Consider the following 14825-nt stretch of genomic DNA (forward strand, 5'->3'; position numbering starts at 1 on the left):
AAACCTCTCATTCAGAGTATTCTTCCTTCCCTGATCTTCCCCCATATCATACTAGTGTATTACAAAGATCAGACAGTTAAGTCTCTTTTTTAAAAATTTGATTTATTGATACTGAGAACTTAAAAAGTTTATGTATCTGTTTAAGGGGCATCTATTGAGTACCCAACACTATAGTTTATGCTGAAGAAACCAGTATGAACCTAATGGTTGCTATTTTTGTTTGCCAGTATGTAGCTGCAGATGAGCACCTATTGGAAAACCCGTCACCAGGAATTTGTTGGCATTTCTGATTGTCCTTTGGTCTTAAAAATGGCATTGATACTAGAAAAAAAATTTAAGTAAAGGACATGAGTTAGAATTCAAGAAAAAGATCTCTTGAGGTATTTATTGAAGAAACATTTTTCCTAATTTTCTTCTTTTTTCTGAGACCTAAAAATAGCAAAAAGCTTAAAAGGGTACCTCAAAGATATACTTACTTCCTGGACTACAAAGCACTTTTCTTCACAGGCACTTAGGACAAATTAATTGAAAAAGGTGTTTACTGGAGTTTTTAGTCATCTTACCGTTCCTGTCTCCTGTTAAACCTTGTCTTCTATGCAGTTATCTTCTCTACAGCTTTTACTTCCATTTGATATATGGCTCTTATGCCAAGTAAGCAATCTTTCATTAACTATTTTAAGTTACAGTATGTGTGTGTTCAGTCGCTCAGTCATGTCTGACTCTTTGCTGCCCTATGGATTGTAGCCCGCCAGGCTCCTCTGTCCATGGGATTCTCCAGGCCAGGAGTACTAGAGTGGGTTGCCATTTCCTTCTTCAGGGGATCTTCTCGACCCAGGGATCAAACTGGTGTTTCCTGCGTTGGCAGGCAGGTTCTTTTACCACTGAGCCACCTGGGAAGCCCAGTCTTTTATTAATTGATGTATATTAAGTTATAGCACCTGTCCCTATTATTATGATATCATAGTGAATTCTCGGTAAATGTTTGTTGAATAGAATTTCTAAATATTTTGTTTGTATATTACATAAACCTTCTGTTTGAAATTCAACATTTCTTTTTATATTAATGGCAAAAAAATTTTAGTATCTGTCTCATTTATACAAATTTTCATTATAAGAGAAATGTGCATGATAAATTTTGCAAACTTGAGATGTAGAAAGTTGGCTGAATATTCAGAGTATCAAAACATGAAGACAGTCATTAATAACATTTATTGCGCCTATTTTTAATCTTTACTCAATGCATAGCTTTTGTTTTTAAAATATTGCTAAATTCAGTCTATATGTAAAACATTGTATCTGTTTTTTTTTTAACAAAATGTTATAGTAACTTTATTTTTCCATAATATCCCTTTAAGAGTAGTAGTTAATACTCTGTTGGTCTATATACAGTTCATGTGCATATCCTGCTATTGGGCACTTGAGTTGTTTTCAATTTTGAGCCTATTTTAAATTAAAATTAGGTCGTAATGGAGGTCTTAGTGGATAAAAACTATTTTTGTGTTTCAAGTTTTATTCCCCCTTAATATATATAATGCCAAAAAACTTTCCAAAAGATTAAAGAATATGACGTACATTGTCACCAGTAGTGACGAGAATGCCTGAATATTGATTAATGTTAGCCCTCATCTTCAAGAAAGTGATTAACAGAAAATTACGTATTAAATTTGCATTTATTTGATCACCATTAAGAAAACATTTTTTGTATTCTTTAATATTCCCCCAATTTTTAGTAATTTCTGTAAATGTCTTTTTAGATCGTTAAATAGATAACCTTAGTGTCTCTTTCAATCATTACTCTGTGATTTATCTGAATTTCATACTAGTTATTAAAGATGGGTTTTGTTATAATATCATGTTTTTTAATCAGAGAGCACCAATGACATTTCCCAGGTCACATTGTTCTTTGTTCTTAATTGTTGCATCCTTACTAATTATATATCTGGATCATAATTTTAATATTCCCTGATTGATGGACATTTTAGCTAACCTGTTTTCTTTTTTGCTATTAGACAAAAGTATTCTGTAGTGAATAACTTTATTTTACACATATTCTATAGATATTTTTAACCTTTACTCTTAAGTACTGGAATTAAAGTTTGAGAGTACATTTTTCGTTTTGATGAGTTTTGCCAAATTGCCCTCCATTTGTACTCCTACCAGCAGATATAAGACTACTTTCTTCTATATTCATACCAAGACATTGTCTTAAAGGATTAAATAATTTTCTTCCAATCAAATATCTTTTCATATGTATGTTTTTACTTTGAATTATCTGTTCATATGGACTTCCTAGGTGGCTCTGTGGTAAAGAGTCCATCTGCCAGTGCAGGAGATGCAGGGGACATTGGTTCAATTCTTGGGTCAGGAAGACCCCTGGAACAGGAAATGACAGCCCACTCCAGTATTCTTGCCTGAGAAATACCATGGACAGAGAAGCCTGGTGGGCCACAGTCCAGGGGTTGCAGAGTGTACACGACCGAGTGACTGAGCACACATGCATATATCTGTTCATATATTTTCCCATTTTATATTGATTTGATAAATATATTAGGGAAGCAAATACACTTTTTATATTATATATTCAATTCAGTCTCTCAGTCGTGTCTGACTCTTTGCGACCCCATGAATCGCAGCATGCCAGGCCTCCCTGTCCATCACCAACTCCCGAAGTTCACTGAGACTCATGTCCATCGAGTCAGTGATGCCATCCAGCCATCTCATCCTCTGTCGTCCCCTTCTCCTCCTGCCCCAATCCCTCCCAGCATCAGAGTCTTTTCCAGTGAGTCAACTCTTTGCATGGGGTGGCCAAAGTGCTGGAGTTTCAGCTTTAGCATCATTCCTTCCAAGGAACACCCAGGACTCATCTCCTTTAGAATGGACTGGTTGGATCTCCTTGAAGTCCAAAGGACTCTCAAGAGTCTTCTCCAACACCACAGTTCAAAAGCATCAACTCTTTAGCGTTCAGCTTTCTTCACAGTCCAACTCTCACATCCATACATGACCACTGGAAAAACCATAGCCATTAGGGAAACTTTATATATTATATTTATATTTAATATATTATATTATTAGGGAAGCTAACCTTTTTTCTATAAATATTTTTTCTCAGTTTATCTTTGGACTTTTATTAGTGACGTGTTTTTGCCATATAAATTTTTTTTTTTTTTAATGTAGTTAAATCTGTCTTTTGTGGTTTCTGGGTTTTATGACACAACTAATTGTATTTAAAAAATGAAAACTGAGTTTTTAAAAAAGGTACAAATGACCTAAGATATCTCTTGAAAAATATATAATATTCCTTTGTTTTGTACTTTTTTTTAATGGATTATTATAGTTTAGTTTAAATGAGAAGAAAAATGATTTTTCCTTTAAGTAATAGATTTACCTTGTTTTATAGATGCCTTCCAGGATGTCAGATTTGTCAGCAACTTGTCAGGTAAGTATCATAACAATAACAGTATCACACACATTTTGGAAAATAAAACTAGTATATGAAAAAAGTCAGAATACACTGGGATAAAATTCACAGGCCATTATGTTTAAGCATTACTTAACTCACACTTGGGAGATAAAGGATTAGGCAGAGTTACTTGAAACTCAAGTGCAGGTGCCTGAGCAGAGTGCTAAAGTTGAATATGAATTAGCTGGTTAAAGATTGAGGAAAGGGATTTGAAGCAGAGAGAACAGTTTGTGGGCAGGCTTGGCAGTGAAAGAGATTATGGTTATGTCAGGAAACTGCAAGCTGTAGAAGGTATTAATAGGATGGATATTGAAAAGATCTGAGTCTTGAGAAATAAATAGGGCCAGATCATTTTAACTTTTTGTATACTGTGCCACACAGTTTTGATTTCATGTTAAAAAGATATTATATAGGGAAGTAGATTTTCTTTTTTTTCCCCTCAATAAAAGCAGTTGGCATTTTGAGGAGATTGGATTGAGAGGAAAATATAGTTTGGAAGTTTTTAGAGTAATTCTGGCAAAAAATAAGAGCCTGAATTAAGATACCTATGGTAATGAAGAGAAATAGGCATATTTGAAAAGGGGGATCAATCAGATAAACTCAGTAGGATTGGTGGTGTGTGGGGAAAGGGAACATTTGAGGACAGTACCTAAGTTTCTTACTCGGGCAACTAATTAAAGAGTAATGTTATTCTTTAAGATGTGATGAAGGAATGTAAGAGAAAGAAGAGAAGGTCTCCGGTTGGCAGGCTGAACAGCAGAAGTGTATAGAATGAGTTCATTTACATATATTGAATTGTTGTACCATTTCCAGGCCTATTCATTCCTTCCTCTAGATGGGTAGTTCGATCTGGCGTCTGTCTTCAGGCTGAAGAGCTTCCTTTAGCTTTTGGTATAATGCTGGTATACTCGATGGACATGGGTTTGGGTGGACTCTGGGAGTTGGTGACGGACAGGGATGCCTGGTGTGCTGCGGTTCATGGGGTTGCAAAGAGTCAGACACGACTGAGTGACTGAACTGAACTGGTATACTGGAGATGAGTTTTCTCAGCTTGGTTTATCTGAAAATATGTTTATTTTAGTCATTTTTGAAGGATGTTTTCCCTGAATATGAAATTTTGAGTTTTCTCATTCCAATGATTTGAAGATGCCATTCTGTTGTCTTCTGGCTCTTGTTTCTAGTGGGAAGTCAGCTGTCATTAGTGCAGTGGTTCGTCTGTGTGTAATGGGTCTCTTTTTCCTCTGGCTGTTTTAAGGATTTTTTCCCCTATAATTTTGGTTTTTAACAGCAGGCCTGTGATGTGCCTGAGAATGGTTCTCTTTTTCCTTCTTTTTGAATAAATCTTGAATCAATTCAGTTCAGTTCAGTCTCTCAGTTGTGTCCGACTCTTTGCGACCCCATGAACTGGAGCACTCCAGGCCTCCCTGTCCATCACCAACTCACGGAGTTCACTCAAACTCCTGTCCATCGAGTCGGTGATGCCATCCAGCCATCTCATCCTCTGTCGTCCCCTTCTCCTCCTGCCCCCAATCCCTCCCAGCATCAGAGTCTTTTCCAATGAGTCAACTCTTCACATCAGGTGGCCAAAGTATTGGAGTTTCAGCTTTAGCATCATTCCTTCCAAAGAACACCCAGGACTGATCTCCTTTAGAATGGACTGGTTGGATCTCCTTGCAGTCCAAGGAACTCTCAAGAGTCTTCTCCAACACCACAGTTCAAAAGCATCAATTCTTTAGCTCTCAGCTTTCTTCACAGTCCAACTCTCACATCCATACATGACCACTGGAAAAACCATAGCCTTGACTAGACGGACCTTTGTTGGCAAAGTAATGTCTCTGCTTTTTAATAAGCTATCTAGGTTGGTCATAACTTTGCTTCCAAAGAGTAAGCGTCTTTTAATTTCATGGCTATAGTCACCATCTGCAGTGATTTTGGAGTCCAGAAAAATAAAGTCTGACACTGTTTCCACTGTTTCCCCATCTATTTCCTATGAAGTGATGGGACCGGATGCCATGATCTTAGTTTTCTGAATGTTGAGCTTTAAGCCAACTTTTTCGCTCTCCTCTTTCACTTTCATCAAGAGGCTTTTTAGTTCCTCTTCACTTTCTGCCATAAGGGTGGTGTCATCTGCATATCTGAGGTTATTGATATTTCTCCCGGAAAACTTGATTCCAGCTTGTGCTTCTTCCAGCCCAGCGTTTCTTATGATGTACTCTGCATATAAGTTAAATAAGCAGGGTGACAGTATACAGCCTTGACGTAGTCCTTTTCCTATTTGGAACCAGTCTGTTGTTCCATGTCTAGTTCTAACTGTTGCTTCCTGACCTGCATATAGGTTTCTCAAGAGGCGGATCAGGTGGTCTGGTATTCCCATCTCTTTGAGAATTTTCCACAGTTTATTGTGATCCACACAGTCAAAGGCTTTGACATAGTCAGTAAAGCAGAAATCTTGAATAAATATCTGCAAGTTCGTGTTTTTCACCAAATTTTAGCCACTGTTTCTTAAGATCCTTTTCTGCCCCTTCTCTGACTCCAGTACTCTTCCCTGGAAAATCCCATGGATGAAGGAACCTGATAGGCTGCAGTCCATGGGGTTGCTAAGAGTCGGACACGACTGAGGGACTTCACTTTCACTTTTCCCTTTCATGCATTGGAGAGGGAAATGGCAACCCACTCCAGTGTTCTTGCCTGGAGAATCCCAGGGATGGGGGAGCTTGGTGGGCTGGCGTCTATGGGGTTGCACAGAGTCGGACACGACTGAAGCAACTTAGCATCAGCAGCAGCAGCCCCTTCTCTGTCTCTCCTCCCTCTGGGAGTCTGGGTATATTAGGTTGCTTGATATTTCCTGCAGGTCACTGAGGCCCTGTTTTATTTTTGTTTAATTAAAATAATTTTTTCCCGTTTATCAAATTATATCATTTGTATTGATCTGTCTTCAGGTTCACTAACATTTATACATTCTCCAAAGCTGTAGATGGGGAAACAGTGGAAACAGTGTCAGACTTTATTTTTTGGGGTTCTAAAATCACTGCAGATGGTGACTGCAGCCATGAAATTAAAAGAGGCTTACTCCTTGGAAGAAAAGTTATGACCAACCTAGATAGCATATTGAAAAGCAGAGACATTACTTTGCCAACATCCGTCTAGTCAAGGCTGTGGTTTTTCCAGTGGTCATGTATGGATGTGAGAGTTGAACTGTGAAGAAAGCTGAGCACTGAAGAATTGATGCTTTTGAACTGTGATGTTGGAGAAGACTCTTGAGAGTCCATTGGACTGCAAGGAGATCCAACCAGTCCATTCTGAAGGAGATCAGCCCTGGGTGTTCTTTGGAAGGAATGATGCTAAAGCTGAAACTCCAGTACTTTGGCCACCTCATGGAAGAGCTGACTCATTGGAAAAGTCTTTGATGCTGGGAGAGGTTGGGGGCAGGAGGAGAAGGGGACGACAGAGGATGAGATGGCTGGATGGCATCACTGACTCAATGGACCTGAGTCTGAGTGAACTCCGTGAGTTGGTGATGGACAGGGAGGCCTGGCGTGCTGCGATTCATGGGGTCGCAAAGAGTCGTACACGACTGAGCCATTGAACTGAACTGAACTGAAGTAGATGCCTCAAACTAAGTTTATTAATAGAAGCCTGTATCATCAAATATTAATGTATTTATAGTATTTTAATGCTATGGTTAACATATTAACTTACTGGTATCCTAAAATCAAAAAGAGTATTTTCATATTCTTCAAAAGTTCCTTTATTTTCAAACAGTTTTTCATTGACTGATTTTTTTAAAAGATCTTTTAAAAGTTTTATTATTTTTTTCCCTTAGGTGTTTTTGTGGTCGCTTGGTCAAGCAACATGCTTGTTTTACTGCAAGTCTTGCCATGAAATACTCAGATGTGAAATTGGGTGACCATTTTAATCAGACATTAGAAGAGTGGTCTGTGGAAAAACATACAGAACAGAGCCCAACGGATGCTTATGGAGTCATAAATTTTCAAGGGGGTTCTCATTCCTACAGAGCTAAGGTATATTGTGTATTAAAGTGTCTTACTTCATTTACCTTTTAATTAATTCCAGCTCTTTGCAACTCCATGGACTAGAGCCCACCAGGCTCCTCTGTCTGTGGAATTCTCCAGGTAAGAATACTAGAGTGGGTTGCCATGCCCTTCTCCAAGGGATCTTCCCGACCCAGGGATCAAACCCAGGTGTCCCACATTGCAGGAAGATTCTTTACCATTTGAGCTACCCAGGAAGCCAGTTAATTAAATAATGTATGTTTATTATCTGACAGCTTATATAATAGTGTGTCAGAAAATCAGTTTTAGTCATTTCTTTATTTTGAAGTTCTTTGTATTGGTACACACAAATACAGAATGTGTTTTGGTGCATTGAACCTTTTTTAGTTTCATTTACTATTTCACTTTCTCTTTGTTCCCTTTTTTAATCTTTTTGGTTAACGTATTTTTAATTATTGCTTTTCTTTATAGCATCTTATTTATATATTTTTCTGTTCTGCAGGTTAATTTTATAAATACTATAAGATACATCTTTAACTGGTTACTGTTACAGATTAGTACTTTTACTACTTCCTGGTCAATGCAAGAACCTTTAAAATACTTGTGACTGCATTTATTTCCCTCATGACTTACGTGCTTTTGTTGGCATAAATTTTATTTGTGTGTGTGTGTGTGTTTTTTGAAAACTCCCAAATTGATCCTCCTTGGTGGATCAGTGGTAAAGAATCTGCCCGCCAATGCAGGAGACACAGATTCGATTCCTGATCCTGGAAGATCCCACATGCCACAGAGCAGCTAAGCCCATGTGCCACAACTATTGAGCCTGTGCTTCAGTGCCCAGGAACCACAAGTGCTGCACCCACATGCTGCAGCTACTGAAGCCTACATGCCCTAGAGCCAGTGCTCAGCAACAAAAGAAGGTACCACAGTGAGGAGCCCAGAGCACTGAGGGAAGAGTAGCCCCCGCTCGCTTCAACTAGAGAAAGCCTACGCAGAACAAAGACCTGGCACAGCCAAATATAAATAAATAAAAATGTTTAAATCCCCAAATAATAATTTATGATTCATTTAGACTTGTCTACATTTTACCTTTTAAGTTACTGTCCCTGGCTCCCTCCCCGTCTTGATTTGCTAAGCAGTGTCATATGATGGGCCTGTCTCTCTGGGTTTTTCTGTTCTTTCGGATCCTGACACGACAAGTTGTCACAACTTTGGTAGCTTACTGATGTCTTAATAACAGGGGTCGTTAATCTAGTTTGTCTAGTTCCTAGGGGCAGAGTTGGTCCAAAACAACATAGTTCATCATTGTTGAAAATGGAATTCCTCATTTATTACTAACATAATCTCTTTTTTTAAAATTTTATTTATTCATTTATGACTGTGATGGGTCTTCATTGCTGCGTGAGGGCTTTCTCTAGTTGCTGCAAGCAGGGGCTACTCTTTTTTGCAGAGTGTGGCCTCAGTAGTTGTGGCACACAGGCTCATTTGCCTCACAGTATGTGAAATCCTCTTGGACCAAGAATCAAACCCATGTCCCTGCATTGGCAGATGGACTCCCAACCTCTGGACCACCAGGGAAGTCCCATAATCTGCTTTTTAAATTTATTAACTTTAGATTATTTTCCAAGCACCACTTAATGAACCCAAGTATAATGATAAGTTAAACAAAGCTAATACTTAAAGACTTAGAAGAAATCTCATTACAAATCATTGTTAAGGGAATCTGGAGTCTTCTCAGTTTTATATAACTTATGATATTTGGGGATATTTTCCCTTGGTGTTTGATCTCTGTAAAGGAATGGCTAATATATTGTTTTGGAAAGAACCTTTATTAGAGAAGGTTAAAAGTGTTTTTTTCCCCCCAACATCTGAGTATTATAAGATTTGATATGAATATTTTTGATTTCTTCTTACAAGGCAAGAAATACTGTGGACAAATCTGTAAACCAGGTGAATGGTAATTTGGTTTATATAATCAGAAGGAGTAACAAATTTACATCTTAAAGTTTGAAAATTAGAGTGCCACTATTTCTCTAGCTCTTACAGAATGATCTTCCAACCTTAAAATTGTTTGTTTGTTATTGCTTATTCTTAGGAGTATAAATATATTACAAGTAGCCTATGAAATCTACTTTATAATAATCTTATGCAAATAAAGTTTTTCTTAAGTCATGTGATGCTGCATTATGAAACTTATGAATTATTATTTTTTAAAAATCTTTCTTGTTAGTATGTGAGGCTATCATATGACACCAAACCTGAAATCATTCTACAACTTCTGCTTAAAGAATGGCAAATGGAATTACCCAAACTTGTTATCTCTGTGCATGGTGGCATGCAGAAGTTTGAGCTTCACCCACGAATCAAGCAGTTGCTTGGAAAGGGTCTTATTAAAGCTGCAGTTACAACCGGAGCCTGGATTTTAACTGGAGGAGTAAACACAGGTAAACAGTAATAAAATTGGTATAATATTTATTTGATGTGTTTGTAAATTTTTCATATCAGATATTTGAAAAGTCAACACAGTATAAATGTATACTAGTCTTCTGTTAAGTAATCTATAGTTCTTAAGTATAAATGCTAACTGAAAAATGAATTTGGTTTTTGTTTGTTCTTTTAAAAGAATAGTATGCTTTATCATTTACTCTTTTTTTTTTTATTAAGACTTTGTTTTTGGCTGTGTCTTGTGGCTTGCAGGATCTTAGTTCCCCAGCCTGGGCCATTGTGATGACAGTGCCAAATCCTAATCATTGGACCGTCAGGGAATTCCCAAGAATAATGTGCTTTGGAGCAAGGGTTTGCAAACTATGGTTCCCTGCACCAAATCCAGCCTACTCCTTGTTTTTGTAGATAAAGGTTTATTGGAACACAGCCACGTTTGTTTTTGTATGGTTTTGTATCACACTTCTGTGCTATAAGAGCAGAGGTGGATAGTTCTTAGATTGTGTGTCTTGCAAAGCCTAAAATGCTTCAAATTTGGTCCTTTATAAAAAGTTTGCTGACCTACTGTATAGCAAAGTGTTATTCTTGTCACTTTGTAACTGCTGGTAAATTGAGAAAAGAATGGCAATTCATTGCCTGCTGCTAAGTCGATTCAGTCGTGTCCGACTCTGTGTGATCCCATAGACGGCAGCCCACCAGGCTTCCCCGTCCCTGGGATTCTCCAGGCAAGAACACTGGAGTGGGTTGCCATTTCCTTCTCCACTGCATGAAAGTGAAATGTGAAAGTGAAGTCGCTCCGTTGTTCCCGACTCTTAGCGACCCCATGGACTGCAGCCTACCAGGTTCCTCTGTCCATGGATTTTCCAGGCAAGAGTACTGGAGTGGGGTGCCATTGCCTTCTCCGATTCATTGCCTAGACAGTGGTAAAAAAATAGCTTTTGAAGTTAATTTTTAATATAATCTTATATTCTAAGTCTTTCCTTTCACATACACAGTTTGGATAGAAGGAAGGCCAATTAATTTTAATATCCAAAGTAAAACATAGTTATTATTTAAATTAGTTTGCAAAAATATATTTCATTAACAGCAACTGTTTTTTGAACCTTATTGTGGCACTCTTCTAGGCACTGAAAATATATCGTTACACAAAATATTTGCCTTCATGGAGCTTATATTCTAGTGGGAAAGATGTAGAAAACAAACAGATAACTAAGTGTATAATAAATTAAATAATAAGTGCTTTGGGAGACGCATAAAATGTAGAGGAGGGATAGTGAGGGATGGTCAAGGAAGCTTTGTTCATAGGGTAACTTTGAGTAGAAGTGGAAGGAAATGAAGCGAATGAGATGAAGAATAATGTGGGACAGAGCATTTAAAGGAGAAAAAATGGGAAGTATTGGAAAAATAGTAAGAAAGATCCAATGTAGCTTGAGTAGAATGAGCAAGGACTGCTGGGTGATGAGATAAGAAAGTTACAGGTGAGTGGTGATGGTGGGTTTGACAGGGTTTGTGGTGAATATCAGGAGCAACAGATAGATCATCATATAAGGCCTTGCAGGCCATTATAAGCACTTTGACTTTTAATCTGAATTAGAAGGGGAGGTTTTAAACAGAGTTGACAGGAGCAAAGATATCTTGAATGATGGTTTAAAAATAGACTATAAACAGGCAAAGCAGCAATTGGAAGAACAGTAAAGATGCTATTTCAAATATCCCTGTGAGATATGAGATCTAATGTGCTATAAAAATCTAATTGAGTGATGCATTGATTTGCTAGGGCTATTAAAATACCACAGACTGGGAGGCTTAAACAAAAGAAATTTATTTTCTAATAGTTCTGGAGACCCAAGATCAAGATGTTAGCAAGTTTGATACCTCCTGATGCAGCTCTCCTTGACTTACAGATGGCCATCTTTTCACTGTGTCCTCTTGTGGCCTTTCCCAATTGCATGTGCATCTCTGGTGTCTCTTTTGTGTCCAAATTTCCCCTTCTTATAAGGACACCAGCCAGATTGGATTAGGGCCTACCCCAACATCCTCATTTTCACACGATATCCTAAAGGATCTATTTCCAAATACTGTCACATTCTAAGGTACTGGGGTTAGAGTATCAACATAGGAATTTTGGGGAGGATACTGTTCAGTCCATAACAAGTGGTAATGAGAAGTTATGTGCTCTTTTGAATTATTTTTTCTGTATACTTTCCTCCCAGTTTTTGACTCAGTTGGAAAACTGTTGTAGTTTTTTCTGAGTTTGTATGTTTTGCTTATAGTCCTGAGCCATACTCTTCTTTTTTTTTAGATGATGTATAGAGCAGTAACAAAAACTACAGTTAACATGAGGAATCTAAGAGAGGAGACTAGGCCTAACAACATGGTAAAAGTTAGTTTTACGTGTGTTTCAGGCAGTTGTAGTGGTTTGACATTGTGGGTTTTTTTTTTTTTTTTTTCCTTTCTTTTTCGTCCTTGTGTTTTCTTTTGAAAGTTTGTCTTTTGGACTTTGTTGCTATTTGTGAAAAAAAAAAAAAAAAAACCTAGCATCAGTTGTAACGTTACTGAGAATAGGATTGTTCTGAACACAATAAAGACTTTCAAATAAAGTGAATTTAATTTTATATGAACAGGTGTGGCAAAACATGTTGGTGATGCCCTTAAAGAGCATGCTTCCAGATCATCTCGAAAGATTTGCACTATTGGAATAGCTCCATGGGGAGTGATTGAAAACAGAAATGATCTTGTTGGGAGAGATGTAAGAGTGTTTTTAAAAATTTCTTTTTTTTAAGCTTATGTCAGAACAAAATTAGAGTAAGAATAGTGCAAAGTCAACCTAAAATATTCATGATCATACTACAGTCCTTTTGAAAACACCATCATAGATTTAAACAGTTGTAATTATAGTGTTAGTACATTTGGTTTCTGCCCTTTTTTGTATAACTATTTCACACTTTTTCCATATCATGCCAGTCTGTGTAATTAAGTTTTTGATGATTGCATGATGTTAAGAATTAATTGTATTGTCTGTGAAAGTAGTAATCAAATGCTGGTGTTTTATTCAAGTAGGTTAAAGACATGCGAATTGGTTGTAGATATTTTTTCAAGAGATTGTTAAAAAGGAATTAATTATAATGGTCATTTTCAAATGCAGTTGAATTTCTAACATCAATTTTAAAGATTCTACTTATGACTGGAAAAGTAGCAATATGACATTAAACTGCTTTTATTCAATGTCCTTTATATATTGCACGTTATTCCCTAATAATCTAAGAGTTTCTTAACATTCTTTATTTATTTGCTTATTTGCTGCTGTTTCCTTTGCATGGGATGATGAAATATGATATATTCTGCAGTGAGAGCCAAAATATAATTGTTTGGTTTAGCCCATTATTGAATAATCTTCAGTTGCTTAAAAGCTCATGCTTTTTGATACATTCTTTTATATTTTGTATTTTTGCCTTTACAGATTATTTCAAAATTTGTTTTTACTGTATGTTATATTTAATCCTACCCACTAACTCTCATGTTTGTTATTGTTTAGGTGGTTGCTCCTTACCAAACTTTGTTGAACCCTCTGAGCAAATTGAATGTTCTGAATAATCTGCATTCCCATTTCATATTGGTGGATGATGGCACTGTTGGAAAGTATGGAGCAGAAGTCAGACTTAGAAGAGAACTTGAAAAAACTGTTAATCAGCAAAGAATTCATGCTAGTAAGGGCATTTATAAATTTGTTGTTAAAATTATTCTGGGCTGTATTAATTGCCAGCAGCATTCTATGAAAGGTAGAATGTTCTTTTAAGTCCTCATTTCCTTAGTAGCAGGATGACATTAAACAACAAAGAGTAACTGACCCTACACAAAATGAGACCTAGGAAAGGAAGTTTGAGATTAAACAGGATACTCAAATATCAAGGCCAAAGCCACAAAAGTTCATTGGAAGCTTTGTTGCTACTGTAATCCCATTGCATCTCAAGGAATTCAGAAATATTCTTAATGTATGATATATTCCAGTACATGACTTTGAAGTTCAGGATTGAAGAGGAAAAACATACTTTATTGTGAAGTAAGAATCACTTTACATAAAGTTGATAACATAAGTAGGTATCACTCTTTGGTAGATATGTCTTAAAAATTGGTATTCTAGAAACACATCTTTTCTAACCATGGTTAAACTTTCTGGTTCAACATCTAGATTTTTATTTCAAAAAGAAGAAATTTTGTAATTTTAGGACACCAAGAAGGTGAGCTCTATGATGAAGTGAAATATAAGTACAAAAATTACAGGATAGTATTTTCAGATTACGATGGAGTCATAGCATCTCCTAAAACTTAGGAATGTTTTAGAACTTTGAAAATACCTATATTTTGGATTTTTTCACTAGGTATTCACTAGACAAGGTATTCCCTAAATTTCTTTTCTGTTACTCTTAATAGAGGTCTTGATTTTATTGATCTGTTCTATTTATGTAATCCTGATTCTGTCATTAATTTCTATACTAATGTCTCATTGCATTTGGAATAAAAAAGTGATTAAAAATAGAAACATTGGAAGTTCAACTCATGCCATATTAAAAAGCAAACTGAAAACCAACTTGGTGTTTTAATTTCTAATCAAGAGTTAAAGTAGAGAAATATGCAAAATAGTTACTGCTTTCCAGTGAATATATGTTTTAGTGTATGCCTTGTTATATATTGAATTTTCTAATTTTGTTACTTAGAATAGACTTAAAAGTCAGTGTAAAAGTAATTGTTTTAGTATTTTATTTATATCAGACTAGTATCATGTTGAGTACTTTAATCCAACACAGTCTTTTAAGAAATTTTATTTTGGCTTTTTATTGTTTTTGATTGAGATAAAAATAAGATTAAATTATTGAATTTTGCCTAATATCATAATTAATCTTTTTACTTTT

At 36.4% G+C, this 14825-nt stretch overlaps 1 protein-coding gene across 1 annotated transcript in view; it reads left to right on the top strand.

Annotated features, from left to right (window-relative positions):
• TRPM7 (transient receptor potential cation channel subfamily M member 7) overlaps window positions 1–14825 on the top strand; it is a 108788-nt gene that overhangs the window by 19783 nt on the left and 74180 nt on the right. Inside the window, exons 3-7 of the mRNA NM_001206166.3 lie at window positions 3398–3436; window positions 7284–7482; window positions 9704–9917; window positions 12540–12664; window positions 13451–13622. Of these exons, the coding sequence (NP_001193095.3) occupies window positions 3398–3436; window positions 7284–7482; window positions 9704–9917; window positions 12540–12664; window positions 13451–13622 (749 nt within the window). The remainder of the gene's footprint in view (window positions 1–3397; window positions 3437–7283; window positions 7483–9703; window positions 9918–12539; window positions 12665–13450; window positions 13623–14825) is intronic.

The sequence above is a fragment of the Bos taurus genome, chromosome 10 (genome assembly GCF_002263795.3).
Source record: "Bos taurus isolate L1 Dominette 01449 registration number 42190680 breed Hereford chromosome 10, ARS-UCD2.0, whole genome shotgun sequence".
NCBI classification, from domain to species: Eukaryota; Metazoa; Chordata; class Mammalia; order Artiodactyla; family Bovidae; genus Bos; species Bos taurus.